At 41.6% G+C, this 15,256-nt stretch overlaps 1 protein-coding gene across 1 annotated transcript in view; it reads left to right on the top strand.

Moving 5' to 3' along the window:
- Positions 1 to 15,256, top strand: part of CFAP77 (cilia and flagella associated protein 77) — a 186,568-nt gene that overhangs the window by 126,236 nt on the left and 45,076 nt on the right. The window contains exon 4 of the mRNA XM_007944202.2: positions 13,447 to 13,552. Coding sequence (XP_007942393.1) covers positions 13,447 to 13,552 — 106 coding nt within the window. The remainder of the gene's footprint in view (positions 1 to 13,446; positions 13,553 to 15,256) is intronic.

The raw sequence follows: 15,256 nt of genomic DNA, 5'->3' as shown, positions 1-15,256 counted from the left end.
AATAGAAATACCAGAAGTGGATGGCTCTAAAGAACAGAAATCAATTGCTCACAGTTTGGGAGATGGCAAGTCCAAATTCAGGGCACCAGCTTTAGGGGATGGCTCTCTCTCACTATGGGCTCTGGAGGAAGACCTTTGTCTCAGTTTCTTTAGCCCTGGCTTTCCTTAGTTCCTTGGTAATCTTCGTTTCACATAACATCTATCTTCCTCCATTTATACTTGAACATCTCTGTCTATGCTGCTTTTTACATCAAAAGTGATTGGATTTAGGGCCCACTCTACACTAAAGTGACCTCATTAACACAACAAAGAAAATTCTGTTCCCAACCTGGATTATAGCCACAGGTGTAGGAGTTAGGATTCCAAGACATATTTTGGGGGACACAATGCAATCCATAAGAGTAACCCTTTGAGATTGGCTTTTTTCACTCAGCATAATGGCCTTGAGATCCATCCACGTTTTTGAGTGAATCACAATTTGTTCTTTTCATTGCTATGTAGTATTCCATCGTATGAATGCACCAGTTTGTTTACCCATTCACTCAATTGAAGGACATTGTGGTCATTCTCAGTTTAGGGCTATGACAATTAAGCTCCTATGAACATTCATATATAGGTTTTTGTGTGGCCATAAGATTTCATTTCTCTAGGATAAATGCCCATTAGTGTAATTGCTCAGTTTTTAAAGAAATTGCCAAACTATTTTCCAGAATAGTTGTACCATTTTACATTCCCAGAAGTAATGTGTGAGAGATCCAACTGCAATGTCCCCAGCATTTGATATTATCATTTCTAATTTTCACCATTCTGATAGGTATGTGGTGATATCTCATCATGGTCTTAATTTGCATCTCCCTAATGGGAGTGCCTAAAGCACTTAACTGTTAACCAGAAGGCTGGCAATTCAAACCCAACAGCCACTCCTTGGAAGGAAGATGGGACAATCTACTTCTGTAGTGATACTGCCTAAGAAACCCAAGGAGGGGTCACTATGAGTTGGGACCGACTCAACGGCACATAACAACAACAACAATGGGAGCTCTGGTGGTGTAGTGCCTAAGACATTTGACTGCTAACCAGAAGGCTGGAAGTTCAAACCCACCAGCCACTCCTCGGAAAGAAGATTGAGCAATCTATTTCTGTAGAGACCTCGGAAACTCAAAGAGGGGTCGCTAGGAGTTGAATCAACTCGACAGGTGTGAGTTTGGTTAATGGCTAGTGATGCTGAATATTTTTTCATGTGCTTCTTTGCCATCAATATATCCCTTTTGGCAAAATGTCTCTTTATGTCTTTTGCCCATTTTTTAATTGGATTGCTTGATTTTTAGTGTTGAATTTTGAGAGTTCCTTATATATTCTAGATATGAGTCCCATGTCATATGTGTGTAAATATTTTCTCCCAGTATGTATCTTGTCTTTTTAACCTATTTAACAAGGTTTTTCATGGAGCAAACATTTTTAATTTTGCTGAAGTCTGATTTATTGATTTTTTTTCTTTTATGAATCATGTTTTTGGTGTCATATGTGAGAACTCCTCACCTATCCCTTGTTGTTGTTGTTGTTGTTATGTGCCGTCGAGTCGGACCCGACTCATAGCAACCCCTCCTTGGGTTTCCGAGGCCATATCACTACGGAAGTAGATTGCTCCATCTTCCCGTAGGTCCCCAAAATTTTCTCCTAAAAGTTTTGTAGTTTTACATTTTGCAGTTAAATCTAAGATCCATTTAGAATTCATTCTCTTATAATGTGTGAGACTTACTTGCGGCTCATTTTTTTCCCCTGTGGATATCCAATTGCTCCCATATCGTTTATGGGAAAGACTATCTTTCCTCCATTGAATCGCAATTTCCATGGATTTAACTAATTGTACTTATTGTCACCTCTATATAGCCTAATGTACAATGCCTTGAGTTATGAAAAGTACATCCTCTAAAAAATGCCTAATCTTTCTTTTTTTCTCCCTCTCTCTGTTCCTTCATGTGCTCTTTCAATGATCAGTCATTAGTGAGAGTGGCATTTTGCCAGTTTACTCCAGATACAAACCATTCCTGCCTTGATAGCATTGCCATTCCATGAAGGATACCAATTATAAACCAGAAAACAGAATGAATGAAGGGGAGTGCTCCTCCTTGGGACAGTGCTGTGAAGCGAATTGGACAACAAGGTGGAAAGCACTGGGAGAGAGCTGTGTTAGGATGGGCCAGTCAGGGACAAGCTCCTCTGGAGGAGGGGACGCAGGAGCTGAGACTTGAAGACAAAAGCCAGGGCAAGCATGGGCTGAGAGGGAGGAAGAGGATTCCAGATAGAGGAAAAGGGCTTAGTGCAATGGAAAGAAGGAAACAGTGAGGGATAGGACAATGTCAAGGAGGAGTTTGGAGAGAGAGGCAGGCGCAGCATCTGGAAGGGCCTGGTGGGCCATGGCAAGGACTCTAGACCTAGTCTAAGAAATTGGGGCCATTGAGGGTGGTCTAAGCAAAGGGTGATTTGATCTGATTTATGTCCTGGGTTTTTCACTTTGTCAGACCAGCCTCTCCACCATTTATTTAATGAGCCACAGCAGAAATAAGGGAAACCTGCTGGATTTCCTTCTGGCAACCAGGACTCTGGCTGCCATGACTTATAAGGTCTGTTGGTCATTTCTTGTGCTCCGAACCCCTCCGTGCCTCTTTCCCAGTAATAAGAACTGCTGACCAGAGCAGGACACCATGGTGGTCAGCAGAGGCTGCAGGAGGGCAGAGAAGGTAGGTAGGTTGGCGGTGATATATGCAGCAGGGGCTGCTGGGAAGATGGCTTTTCTATTGTGAATGGCCTCTTGGGGTAGATATTGTGAGATTACGCATCTAGTGCCATTAGAAAACACAGCTATAAATTAGGCTGTTCAGAAGCATGGGGTGTGTAATAATTAAGTAATAAAAGTCACCACAGGGGTAAAAGAACTGGGAAACAAAGAGCCAGTGTTTGTAGATGAGCTGTTGGCTGCTCTGTAAAGAGACCTCTGAGCACAAGTCGCATTTCAAAGCTGCCGAGCCTCCTCTCAAACAGAGCCTCTGGGAAAGCTGGAAGACCACACACTGGAAGGGGCGAGACCCCAGCTAGGGCTGAGGCAGACTATACCTGGAGCATAGGTGAGGTGGAAGAATGACAGGTGAAGGTTCAGGGTCCAGGCCAGCTCTGTGTCTGACTCAGGGGTTCAATAGCCAGTGGAATTAGCCTGGGTAAAAGGAACAGTAGGGAAGGGTGAGGACTGGGACTAAAGGGACAATTGGTATTCAGCTCCAGCCAATTATACATACCCACATTGTCAGAGCTTCCAAATTTTCAAGAAAATCTGGAACGTTGAGTTTTTATATAAAGTTTCACAATGTTTAAGCATTGGCAACAATTCAAAAACACCCACTGTGCAGGCCAAACAAAACCCAAAGCTGGAGACGCCCCGTTTGCCATCTCTGTTCCTTAGTGGGGTCATCTTGGGGGAATCACCTTTCCACTCGGTATCTCCATGTCCTCATTTCCTTGTCTGTGAAATAAGGGCACTGGGTAAGGTCAGAGGTTTTGAACTTTTCCTGGGCTGCTGTGCCTTTGAAAATGTGACAAAAGTTGTGGATCCTCTCCCCAGACACAATGTCCTTGCATACCTGATTACAAATGATTGGCTGAAACAAGGGGAGTTTCAGGAGCCTAAGGCCCTGGAGGGAGGTAATTGCTAAGGCCTTAAGACTCAAAATGTGGTCCCTGGATGTGGCATCCCAGGCCCACCTCAGATAGACTGAACCATAAATTCACGGTGATTTCTGTGAACATGGCGGTTTGGGAAGTATTGCCCAAAGGTTCTTCCAGCAGTAAAAGACTTGTGATTTTTAGTCACTTTGGACAGTGCTCATCTGGAAAACAGTTTCTACCAGTGTTTCCCACAATGTGGGCTGAGGAAACCTTTGTATTCATTTTCTCAAACTGCTGTAGAAAAGAGTACCACAAACGGAGTGGCTTCAAACAACAGAAATTTATTCTCTCACAGTTCTGGAGGACAGCAGTCTGGAATCAAGGCAGGGCCATCCTTCCTCCAAGGGCTCTGGGCAGAATCCTTCCTTGCCTCTTCCAGCTTCCGACGGCTCCAGTGTCCCTTGGCTTGTGGCAGCATCACTCCACTCACTGCCTCTGTCTTCATGTAACCTTCTCCTCTGTGTCTCCACGTCTTTTCTTCTGCCTCTCATAAAAACACTCGTCATTATATTTGAGCCCATCCAAGTAATCCAAGATAAGCTCATTTCAGCATCTTTAATTTAATGACATCTGCAAAGACCTTTTTGCCAAGTGAGTTCACTTTCACAGCTTCCAGGGGTTAGGACGTGGATTTATCTTTTTGGGGCCACCCCTCAACCTACTTTACCCTGCATCCGAACTACTTCCTATATTTGCTGAAGATTCTATTTCTGAAATTCCACTCCCAGACTTCCTGCCTCAGAACCTTTGGTTGGGGGGCCCAGGTGATTCTCATATACTGTAAAATCTCTAGCTCAAAACCAAAACCAAGTCCACTGCCATCAAATTGACTCTGGTTCATAGCAACCCTATAGGACACAGTGGAACTGCCCCACAGGGTTTCCAAAGCTGTACATCTTTATGGAAGCAGACTGTCACATCTTTCTCCTGTGGAAGAAATGAGGAAGTAATCAACTAGGATTTGAATTGGGTGGTGGAGAAGGTAGCTAGGACTGCTCATGAACAAAAGAAGTGAATGGGAAAACAATGAGGTTTATTCACTGGACTTTTTCTTTCCTTTTTAGTATGAACATTTTCAAACATGCACAAAAGTATAGCAAGTTACAGAAAAACTCTCAAAAAATGGGCAAAGGACATGACTAGACATTTCACCAAAGAGGATATAAAAACCAAACCAAACCCACTTCCATAGAGTTGTATCCGACCCCTCCTTGGGTTTCCAAGACAGTATCTCTACAGAAGTAGATTGCCCAATCTTCTTTTCGAGGAGTGTCTGGTGGGTTTGAATTTCCAGCCTTCTGGTTAGCAGTCAAATGCCTTAGGCACTAAAACCACATGAAAATTCTGGGAGATTGCAGTCAATGTCATGAGACAAAGTATATGTGACTGCTGTATATAAGATCAATTTGCTCTGTAAATTTTTACCCAAATCACAATAAAATTTAAAAGAAAAAGCACATGAAAAGATGCTCAATGTCATTAGTCATTGGGGAAATGCAAATCAAACCCACAATGAGATATGATTTCACCTTTACTAGACCAGCCACTCCCTGGAAGGAATGGCAATCTACTTCTGTAGTGATACTGCCTTGGAAACGCAAGGAGGGGTTGCTATGAGTCGGGTTCGACTAGATGACACATAACAACAACAACAACAAAATGGCTATAACTTGAAAAAAGAAAAAAAAAAAACTTTAAAAGCAATAGGTGTTGGCAAGGATGTGCAGAAATTTGAACCCTTACCTATTGCTGGTGGGACTGTAAAATGACACAGCCACTGTGGAACCACTTTTGAGGCTCCTCAAAACGTTAAACAGAATTATCATGTGATTTGGCAGTTCCACCCCTAGGTGTATACCCAGAATTGAAAGCAGAAACACAAGGAGATTACATGTACACCAATGTTTATTGTAGCACTATTCGCAATAGCCAAGAAAATGGAAACAACCTAAATTTCCATCTAAAGATGAATGAATAAACAAAATACAGTACATACCTACAGCGGATATTTGTTGTTGTTGTTGTTATGTGCCGTCGAGTCGGACCCGACTCATAGCGACCCCTCCTTGGGTTTCCGAGGCAGTATCACTTCGGAAGTAGATTGTCCCATCTTCCTTCCGAGGAGTGGCTGGTGGGTTTGAACCGCCAGCCTTCTGGTTAGCAGTCAAGTGCTTTAGCCACTATGCTACCAGAGCTCCCACAGTGGATATTACTCAGCCTTAAATAGAAATGAAGTCCTGATACATGCTACAACGTGGATGTACCTTGAAAACATTGTATTGAATGAAACAAGTCAGTCATAAAAGAACAAATGTTCTATGGCCTCACTTACATGAAATAGGCAAATGTGTGGAGACCAAAGTTTCTTAGTGGTTACCAAGGTAGGGAGGGAAAGGTAAAGAAAGAGTCCCCGCTTAATTTTTGTTAATTGTGGTGGAATAATTTGGAAAATGGTAGTGGCAATGGTTGCACACATGATGAATCTAATCAATGTCAGTTGTTGAATTGGCAAATATTTGTGTTATATATTATATTTACCATAAAAAAAGTAGAACAAATAGTATAATACACTCCCATGATCAGTCCTCATCTTCAATAATTATCAACATATCCTGCCATTCTTGTTTCATTATTTTGTTTTACTTTATTGTATTTCATTTTTTGTGGGAATTTTTTAAAAGTAAATTCTAAACAACATGTTATTTTACCTATAAACCCTTCAGTATATTTCCCTAACAGATGAAGACTTCAACAAATAACCACAATATCAGTGTCACATGTAACACAACTAAGACTATTCCCTTAATGGCATCTAAAACTCAGACCATGCTCAATCTTCCCTGGTTGTGTAGAAAAATTCTTTTCCACTATTTGTACTTTTAATCTGTATCACTAACAACAAAATGACGTTGAACTTCTTTTCATGTGTTTGGTGGCCATTTGAATCTCCTCTTTGGTGAAATGCCTATTCAAACCCAGCAGAGGAGTAGAGTCCCATGGGAGGAACGGCTGGTATCAGAATTGGTTAAAAGATTGAAGGGTGGAGGCAGTCTGACCTTCGTTCACCTCATAGGAATCAGCCTTGGGCTGTTGTTGATAATTGATTCTCCTTCCCTCTCCTGAAGCTAGGTGAGGTCTGATACAGCGCCACCATTCTTACAGCAGTTTGTATGGGAAAGGCAGACAGATGCTTGATTCTTTAGTTTTAGGATAATGATTTGGTAGCCTAGCAACCTCCAAGCTGACCAAGGAGGGTTTCATTTTTTTCCCTGGTAGTGTTATGAATTCAATGTGTGTGTGTGTGTGAGAGAGAGAGAGAGAGATATTTCAGTCTATGACAGTCATTTTTCTTCTTAATGCTCAAATTGCCCCATCTTTGATCACTGAGAGCCCCTTTAGGTTGGCCCCTGTGTCCTACTGCTATGACGTCCAGTAGCTTCTGATGATTTCCTTGTTTCTGGCACAGCAACCTTCCAAGCACAGGCACAGAGGATCAGCCATTTCTTCATTGAGCCCTGGTTTATTTTAGTGGAGAATGGCACAGACCATAGTCTGGGCACTATCTGGGCACTAGGGGTGCTCTCTGCTACTGGGCTTTGTTGCTTCTAGACTTTTTGAGTAGACAGATATAGGAACTATATTTTTTAATAAAGAGTAAAATCATTATGGTATCTATAATTCAAATGAAAAAATAATGTTAAGAAATATTTTGTCTTTTATTTTATATTTGTATTTCTTTTTCTTTATGCTGAAAGCATTGTGTCCTAATGTTGTTGTTAGGTGCCATCAAGTTGACTCTGACTCATAGTGACCCTATGAACAACAGAACAAAGCACTGGCTGGTCATGAGCAATCCTCACAATCCTTGCTATACCTGAGACCATCTGTTTCAGTTACCTAGTGCAGCTCTGACAGGAATATATCAAAATGGGATGGCCTTAACAAACAGGAGTTTATTCTCTTACAGGTTGGAGGCTTTAAGTCTGAGTTCAAAGTGCCAGGCTCTAGGGGCTGGGTGAAAGCCCCTCAACCTTGGGCTTCAGCTCTGCCTCCTGCTCCCAGCCCACTGAAGCTAGAGGCATCTCTTCATTCAGGCAGTTACTGGCTGCTGAGGCTCACAAACCCAAGGTTGACAAGTAAAAAGGCACAGTCCCAATGTTACCAAACAACATGGCAGGCCATTGATTCAAGTCCATTGAAAGTCCCAAGGTCAGCAGAGCATGGCAGGCTGATGGACACGACTCGGCTACATGCAGGTTCAAGCGTGCCATAAGCTAGAGACCATTCCCAAAGCTGCTTCTTATATACTGGAAGCAGACCACATCCCTAAAGCAGCTAATCAGTTGTTTGTGGTAGATCCCACCACAGAGTTGATTGCCAGTCTAATCATGGGAATAACTACCACCAGCCGCACAGCCACTCAATCAAGCCCAGCCAAGTTGACACACAACCTTAACTACTACACCATCATTGCAGCCACTGTGTTAATCCATTGTATTGAGAGTCTTCCTCTTTTTCACTACCCTCCACTCTACCAAGCATGATATCCTTCTCCAGGGAATGGTCCCTTCTGACAACATGACCAAAGTAGGTGAAATGAATTCTGGCCATTCTTGCTTCCAAAGAATATTCTGGCTGTACTTCTTCCAGGACAGATTTGTTCATTTTTCTGGTGATCATGGTATTTTCAATATTCTTTGCCAACACCATAATTCAAAGGCATTACCTCTTCTTCAGTCTTCCTTATTTATTGTCTAGTTTTCACATGCGTATGGTGTGATTGAAAATACCCTGGATTTGCTCTTCAGCTCTTCAACTTTGTCCTAGTGGCATTTACGTAATTCCTAATTGTCTTTATCCTGTATATATAAGCTCTTGTCTACTAACCCAAAAGTTGGCAGTTCAAATTCACCCAACAGTGCTACGGAGGAAAGTCTGGCAACCTATTTTCATAAGATTACAGCCATTGACTGGTAGCATAGTGCCTAAGGCACTTGACTGCTAACCAGAAGGCTGGCAGTTCAAACCCACCAGCCACTCCTCGGAAGGAAGGTTGGGCAATCCTACCTCCGTAGTGATACTGCCTTGGAAACCCAAGGAGGGGTCTCTATGAGTCGGGGCTGACTCAACAGCAAATAACAACAACAACAACACAGCCATTGAACACCCTATAGAATTCAGTTTTATTCTGAAACAAATAGGGTCATTATGAGTCAGACTCAACGGCAATGTGTTTGGTTTTGGTTTGGTATATATATATAGTAATTTCAAAACAAATTATACACCAGCAATGAGAAATCTGAAAGGGAAATTATTCCATTTATAACCTAAGAGAACAAAATGTCTAGGAATAAATTTAACCAGGAATGTGAAAGATTTATATGATGAAAATTATAAAACACTGCTGAAAGAGATTAAAGAAGATTTAAATAAATGGAAACATGTTCCACGTTCACATATCAGAAGACTTAATATTTTGAAGCTATCCATACTACTCAAAGTGATCTATAGATTCAATGCAATGCTGATCAAAATTCCAACAGCCTTTTTACAGAAATGGAAAAACAAATCCTCAACTTTATATGGAGTGGCAAGAGGCCCCAAACAGTTAAAGTAATATTGAAAGAGACAAAGTAGGAGGCCTCACACTTCCTGATTTAAAAACATTATACAGCTACAGTAATAAAAACAATCTGGTATTGGTATAACAATAAACACACAAATCAGTGGGATAGAATTGAGAATGTAGAAATAAACCCACACATCTATGGTCAACTGATTTTTGACAAAGGTGCTGCTTTGGTTACTTGTGCCACTCTAACAGAAAATGCCACAAATTGGTGGCTTTAACTGAGAGTTTATTCTCTTACAGTTTTGGAGGCTAGAAGTCCAAGTTCAAAGTGTCAAGCTCTAGGGGCTGGGTGAAAGCCCCTTGACCTTGGGTTTCAGCTCTGCCTCTTGCTCCCGGCCCACTGGAGCTAGAGGTGTCTCTTTACTCAGGTAGCTGCTGGCTGCTGAGGCTAATCAGCTCAAGGTTGACAAATAAAATGGCACAGTCCCAATGTTACCAAACAACATGGCAGGCCACTAATTCAAGTTCAGAGACAGTCCCAAGATCAGCAGGAAACATGGCAGGCTGCTAAATGAAGACTCGGCTACATGCAGGGTCCAAGCATGCCAGAAAGCTGCAGACCATTCCCAAAGCTTCTCCTTATATTACTAGAAGCAGACCACATCCCTAAAGCAGCTACTTAGCTGCTCATGGCAGATTCCACCATGGAGCTGATTGCGAGTCTCATCATGGGGAGTAACTACAGCCAGCTGCCCAGCCACACAAAACCAGGCCCAGACAAGTAGACAGATAACCTTGACTATCACAGATGCTAAGTCCATTCAATGGGAAAAGAAGAGTTTCTTCAATAAAGAAACCAAAAACTCATTGCTGTCAAGCTGATTCTGACTCACAGCAACCCTAAAGGACAGAGTGGAACTGCCCCATAAGGTTTTCAAGGCTGTAATCTTTACAGAAGCAGATTGCCACATACTTTTCCTGCAAAGCAGCTGGTGAGTTTGAACTGCCAACCTTTTGGTTAGCAGCCAAGCACTTAACCAATGTGCCACCAGGGCTCCTTCTTCAATAAATGTTGTTGGGAAAATTTTATTTCCACATGTAGAAAAGTGAAACGGGATCCATGCCTTACACCACACAAAAAATAACTTCAAAATAAATGAAGAACCTAAATGTGAAAAACAAAACCAAAAAATTCGTGGAAGAAAAGGCAGGGGTAATGCTGTTGGGCCTAGCTTTTAACAGTGGAGTATCTAATATAACAACAATAGCACAAAGAGTAAAAGATTAAAAACAGCAAAAAATTGAAAACTTTTGTTCATCAAAAGATTTTACCAAAAAAGTGAAAATATAAGTTACTGATTAGGAGAGTAGATTGGGCAATCTACTTCTGTAGTGATAAGGCCTCAGAAACCCAAGGAGGGATTGCTATGAGTTGAATCCAACTCGATGGCAGTGAGTTTTTAAAATGGCTAAGGTTAAAAAAAAAAAAAAGTAACAAATGTTGGTGAAGATGTGGGGAGATTGGATAGGGTTTTGGAACACCTATCTTTGATAAGAATCTAATAATCTATCTATCTATTACTTTGAAAACTTAACAACAAAAAGACAAATAACCCAATCGTAAAATGTGCAAAGGACTTGAATAGACATTTCACCAAGGAGGACATTCAATAGCCACCAAACATGAAAAAGCTCAACAAAATTTTGCTGTTGTTAACCAAAGTCAGTTTCTACTCATAGCACCCTTACAAAGGACAAATATTGTATGACCTTACTTAAATATAAAAGACAAAAACAGCAAATGATTAGAGACCAAAGTTTATTAGTAGTTACCAGGGGCAGGAAGGAGGTGGAAATGGTTATTGCTTATGGAGTACTGAGTTTCAGTTTTATAGTGATAGAAAAACTGCATGATTAATGGCAGGGTTGCAAAGCCGATGAATGTAATTGCTGTCAATAACTTGTTCACCTATAAAAAGTTGAATTGGCAAAAGTTGTGTGATAGATATATTTACAACAATGACCAAAAAAAAAAAAAAAGAGTAACTGTTGAGGTTGATTATGTACAACAACCTCATAGGATTTGGTTTCTTGATCTGGAGGTTTGTGATCATAGTTTCACGGGACATCCCAGTTAACTGGCTTAATAACAGATTCAGTGCTTCTACTCTACCTTCTAGTTTCTTATGTAGTGTCTGGGGTCTTAAAAGCTTGCAAGTGGCCATGTAAGGCACAACAATTGGCCTCTATTAGCCTGGAGCAACAGAAGAAGAAAGAGAGTCAGGAATAGGAGAAGAAAATGGAATGTGTGGCTAATAGCCACCATGAACAACTACTTCCTTTGCCATGAGACCAGGAGAACTGGATGGTACCCAGCTACCATTACTGAACATTCTGATCAAAGATTCTGTAGAAGAATCCTGACCAAAATTAGGGAGAATGCAGAACAGAATTTCAAAATCTAATGGAATCCAGATTTTCTGGATCCATGGAAGCTTCATGAATCCCTGAAACTGTTGCCCTGAGATAATCTTTAAACCTTAAACCAAAAATATCCACTAAAGTCTTTTTAAAACCAAACAGTAGTCTAGTTTAACTAGGAAAGAATGTCTACCTTGAGAATTGTGCTCTTTAAGAACTATCTACGTGGGATCAAAGTGACAACAGCAATTTGAAAGATTGGATAGGAACCATAGGGGGCAGTAAGTTTCTGCTAATGGAGGAGGAGCCACTCAGAAAAGGAAGGTGAGAATGGTTGCACACTCAATGTAATCACTGTCATTGAATCGTACAAGTAGAAACTGTTGAATTGGTATATGTTTTGCTGTGTTTTTTCAACAACGAAAAATAATAAAACTTTAAAAATTTTTCAAAATAAGAATATCAAGATTATTAACAATAACACTTACCATCAACAATCAACCATATGAGATAAAAAGATATGAGATAAAAAGTGCAGCATTTGCCCAGGGATAAAGCTCAGAAGGCAAGAATGAATAGGACAGAAGGATGAATGGGAATGGGAGACCCAGGGAGGAAGTGCGGAGAGTGCTGTTACGTGGTGGGGAGTGCATTCAATGTCACGAAACAAAACGTATATGAACAGTTGAATGGAAAACCAATTTGCTCTGTAAACTTTCACTCGAATCACAATTAAAAACAAAAAAAAAGATTATTAACAATAACATTGATAACAACATACCACTCATATCTTCAGTAAGTCTGTTGAATGCAGATTTATTCTTCATGCTTCTTTTTGTCCTCAGGATCTATTACACTAGGACTATTCTGCCCAAATCTCTTTTAAAGGAATTTAAAATTATTCTTTGTGTGGTTATGGTTACCTGTGAGGACATGAAATCCATGTTGCAGCAGTGGCTTGCTGCTGAGTGGGTCTGGGGCTTAGGGCTGCCCCTCACTGCCCTGGGATTTCAATAATGAAAGCAGTGGTGACCCCACATACAACAGAAAGGAATACTGCCTGTTCCTGCACCACCTTCATGATCCTTGGTATGCTCGAGTACATAGTTGTGCCCACTGTGTATTTTCAGTGCCTTCCCACCTAGGAGGCTCATCTTCCAGCTCTATCTCAGACAATATTCTGTTGCGATCCACAGGGTTTTCATTGGCCAGTTTTCAGAAGTAGATTGCCAGGCCTTTCTTCCTGATCTGCCTTAGTCTGGAAACTGCTGCAACCTGTCCACAGGGAATGCCCTGCTGCTATTTGAAATACCAGTGTCGTAACTTCCACCATCATAGCAATGTGAAAGTCACCACAGTACAACAAACTGACAGATGGGTGATAGACTATGAATTGTACCCTCTGCCAGGTGCTGCCACGGGGCAGGGCACATACGATGCTAGCAGAGGGTAAGTGCTGTGAGACTGCAGGCTCCTTGGCTACAGATTGATCCCAGACCCAGCATCTGGTAGGCTCAAAGTAAATGTTTGTTGAATGACTCATGGGAGGATCTGCTCCTTCGGAGGCTTTTACAGGCTGGGATGTGGTCTTAACTGCTCTGGGGAGACTTGCTCTGCAGCCCTGCAGTTAGGTAGACATTGGTGTGTGTGTGTGTGTGTGTGTGTGTGTGTGTTTAGAGGGAGATGACGCTGACTTTTCTAAGACCTCAAGCCCTGTCTGGCCTTCCCTCTAGGCCTTCGACACCCTTCTGTGATCTGCTGCAGCACCGGTACCAGCAGCTGTGGGTGCAAGAACAAAAGGCTGCCCAGAAAGCCATTAAAATGGAGAAAAAGCACAAGGTAAACACACCCATCATTCCTGGATGGCAAATTTTGGGGGTATCGGGGAAAGGAAGGGCTGGCCCAGGCAAAACAATGCCTGATATTTGCCTCTGTTTGTGGTTGAGGGTAGGAGTGCAGAATCAAGTTGCTTATTGCTCTACTAAACCAGACATCAAAGAATTTTAAAGCTGGAAAGGATCTTGGCAATTATCGGGTTCAATCCCCTGTGTAAACCCAGAGTGTATGAGGGCATGGCTTGGCTCACTAACAAGTCGTCCCTGTATGTCTTCAAGGCAGGATTAGAACCCAGCTCTCCTGATTCCTGCCTGGGAGCTCTTTCCACCAAACCTCTGTGTGACTTCAGACATCCAAAATCTAATTTTAAGCTAATCTGACCTAGTCTACATGGAAATGTGCCCTGTACTAGCTATAAAGACCAAGAAAAAGCTACAAGTGAAAACCTGCTTCTAGGAGGTCACTTTGTAGAACACGTTCGATTAAACTTTAGGAGTACATTTTGTTCGAATTAATGGCTAGACCCCATGCTAAACACTTCATAAGCATTATATAAACAATGTGGCAACCACAGTAGAACTGTGTTCATAGAGTTTGTTTTTTTTTAATAAAATCATTTTTGTTGTTGAGAATATACAAGCATAGCATGCACTAGTTCAACAGTCTCTGCATGTGCCGTTCAGTGGCGGTGACTGCGTTCTTCCAGTCGTGTAACCATTCTTATCCTCCTTTTCTGAGTTGTTCCCCCATTAACACAAATTCACTGCCCCTTCAGCGTTCTATCTAATCTTTCCAGTTGCTATTGTCAATTTGATCTCACATAGATCTTAAAAGAGCATAATGCTCAAAACCAAAAAAAAAAAGCCAAAAACCCAAACCCCCTGCTATTGAGTTGATTCCTACTCATAGCAACGAGCCCCATTGAGTTTCCAAGGTGATAAATCTTTGCGGAAGTCAATTGCCCAGTCTTCCTTGAGCAGAGTGGCTGGTGGGTTTGAACTGCCAAATTTCTGCTTTTTTTATGAGACAAGCTAAACTATTGCTTGGTTTTAAGAAAATTTCAGGGGATATTTCTGGTTCAAGATTTAAAGATTATCTCAGGGCATTAGTTTCAGGGGTGCATCCACCTTTGTGGCTCTAGGAAGTCTGGAGTCCATGAGAATTTAAAATTCTGTTCTATATTTTTCCCCCTTTTGATCGGGATTCTGCTCTGAAATCTTTGATCAAAATGTTCAATATTGGTAGACGGGCACCACCCAATTCTTCTGGTTTCATGACAAAGGAGACAGCTGACTGTGGAGGCAGTTAGTCACACATTCCATTTCCTTCTCCCGCTCTGGACTCTCCTTCTACCTCTGTTCTTTCCAGGCAAATAGAAGCCAATTGTTGTGCCTTGGAAGGCTGAATGTAAGCTTGTTAATTATTATTATTGTGATTTGGGTGAAAGTTTACAGAGCAAATTCACTTTCTATACAGCAGCTCACATACACTTTATCTCATGACATTGACTGAAATTTCCCACAATGTGGCAGCTCCCCTTTCACTTCCTCCCCATAGGTTACCTCCTCTTCCCTGTGTCCTTCCCTCCATGCACTCCTGCACCCTGAGCTGTGTCCCTGTGGATACATAGCCCTTCTATTCTCCCATGATTGATCTCTCCAAGGAGTGTATCTACCTAATGTAAATGTTCAGCTCATATGCCTGTCT

The sequence above is a fragment of the Orycteropus afer genome, unplaced genomic scaffold (genome assembly GCF_000298275.1).
Source record: "Orycteropus afer afer isolate SDZICR_OR568_19922 unplaced genomic scaffold, OryAfe1.0 scaffold00123, whole genome shotgun sequence".
Classification (NCBI taxonomy): domain Eukaryota; kingdom Metazoa; phylum Chordata; class Mammalia; order Tubulidentata; family Orycteropodidae; genus Orycteropus; species Orycteropus afer.
This window is presented reverse-complemented; position numbering and strand designations above follow the sequence as displayed.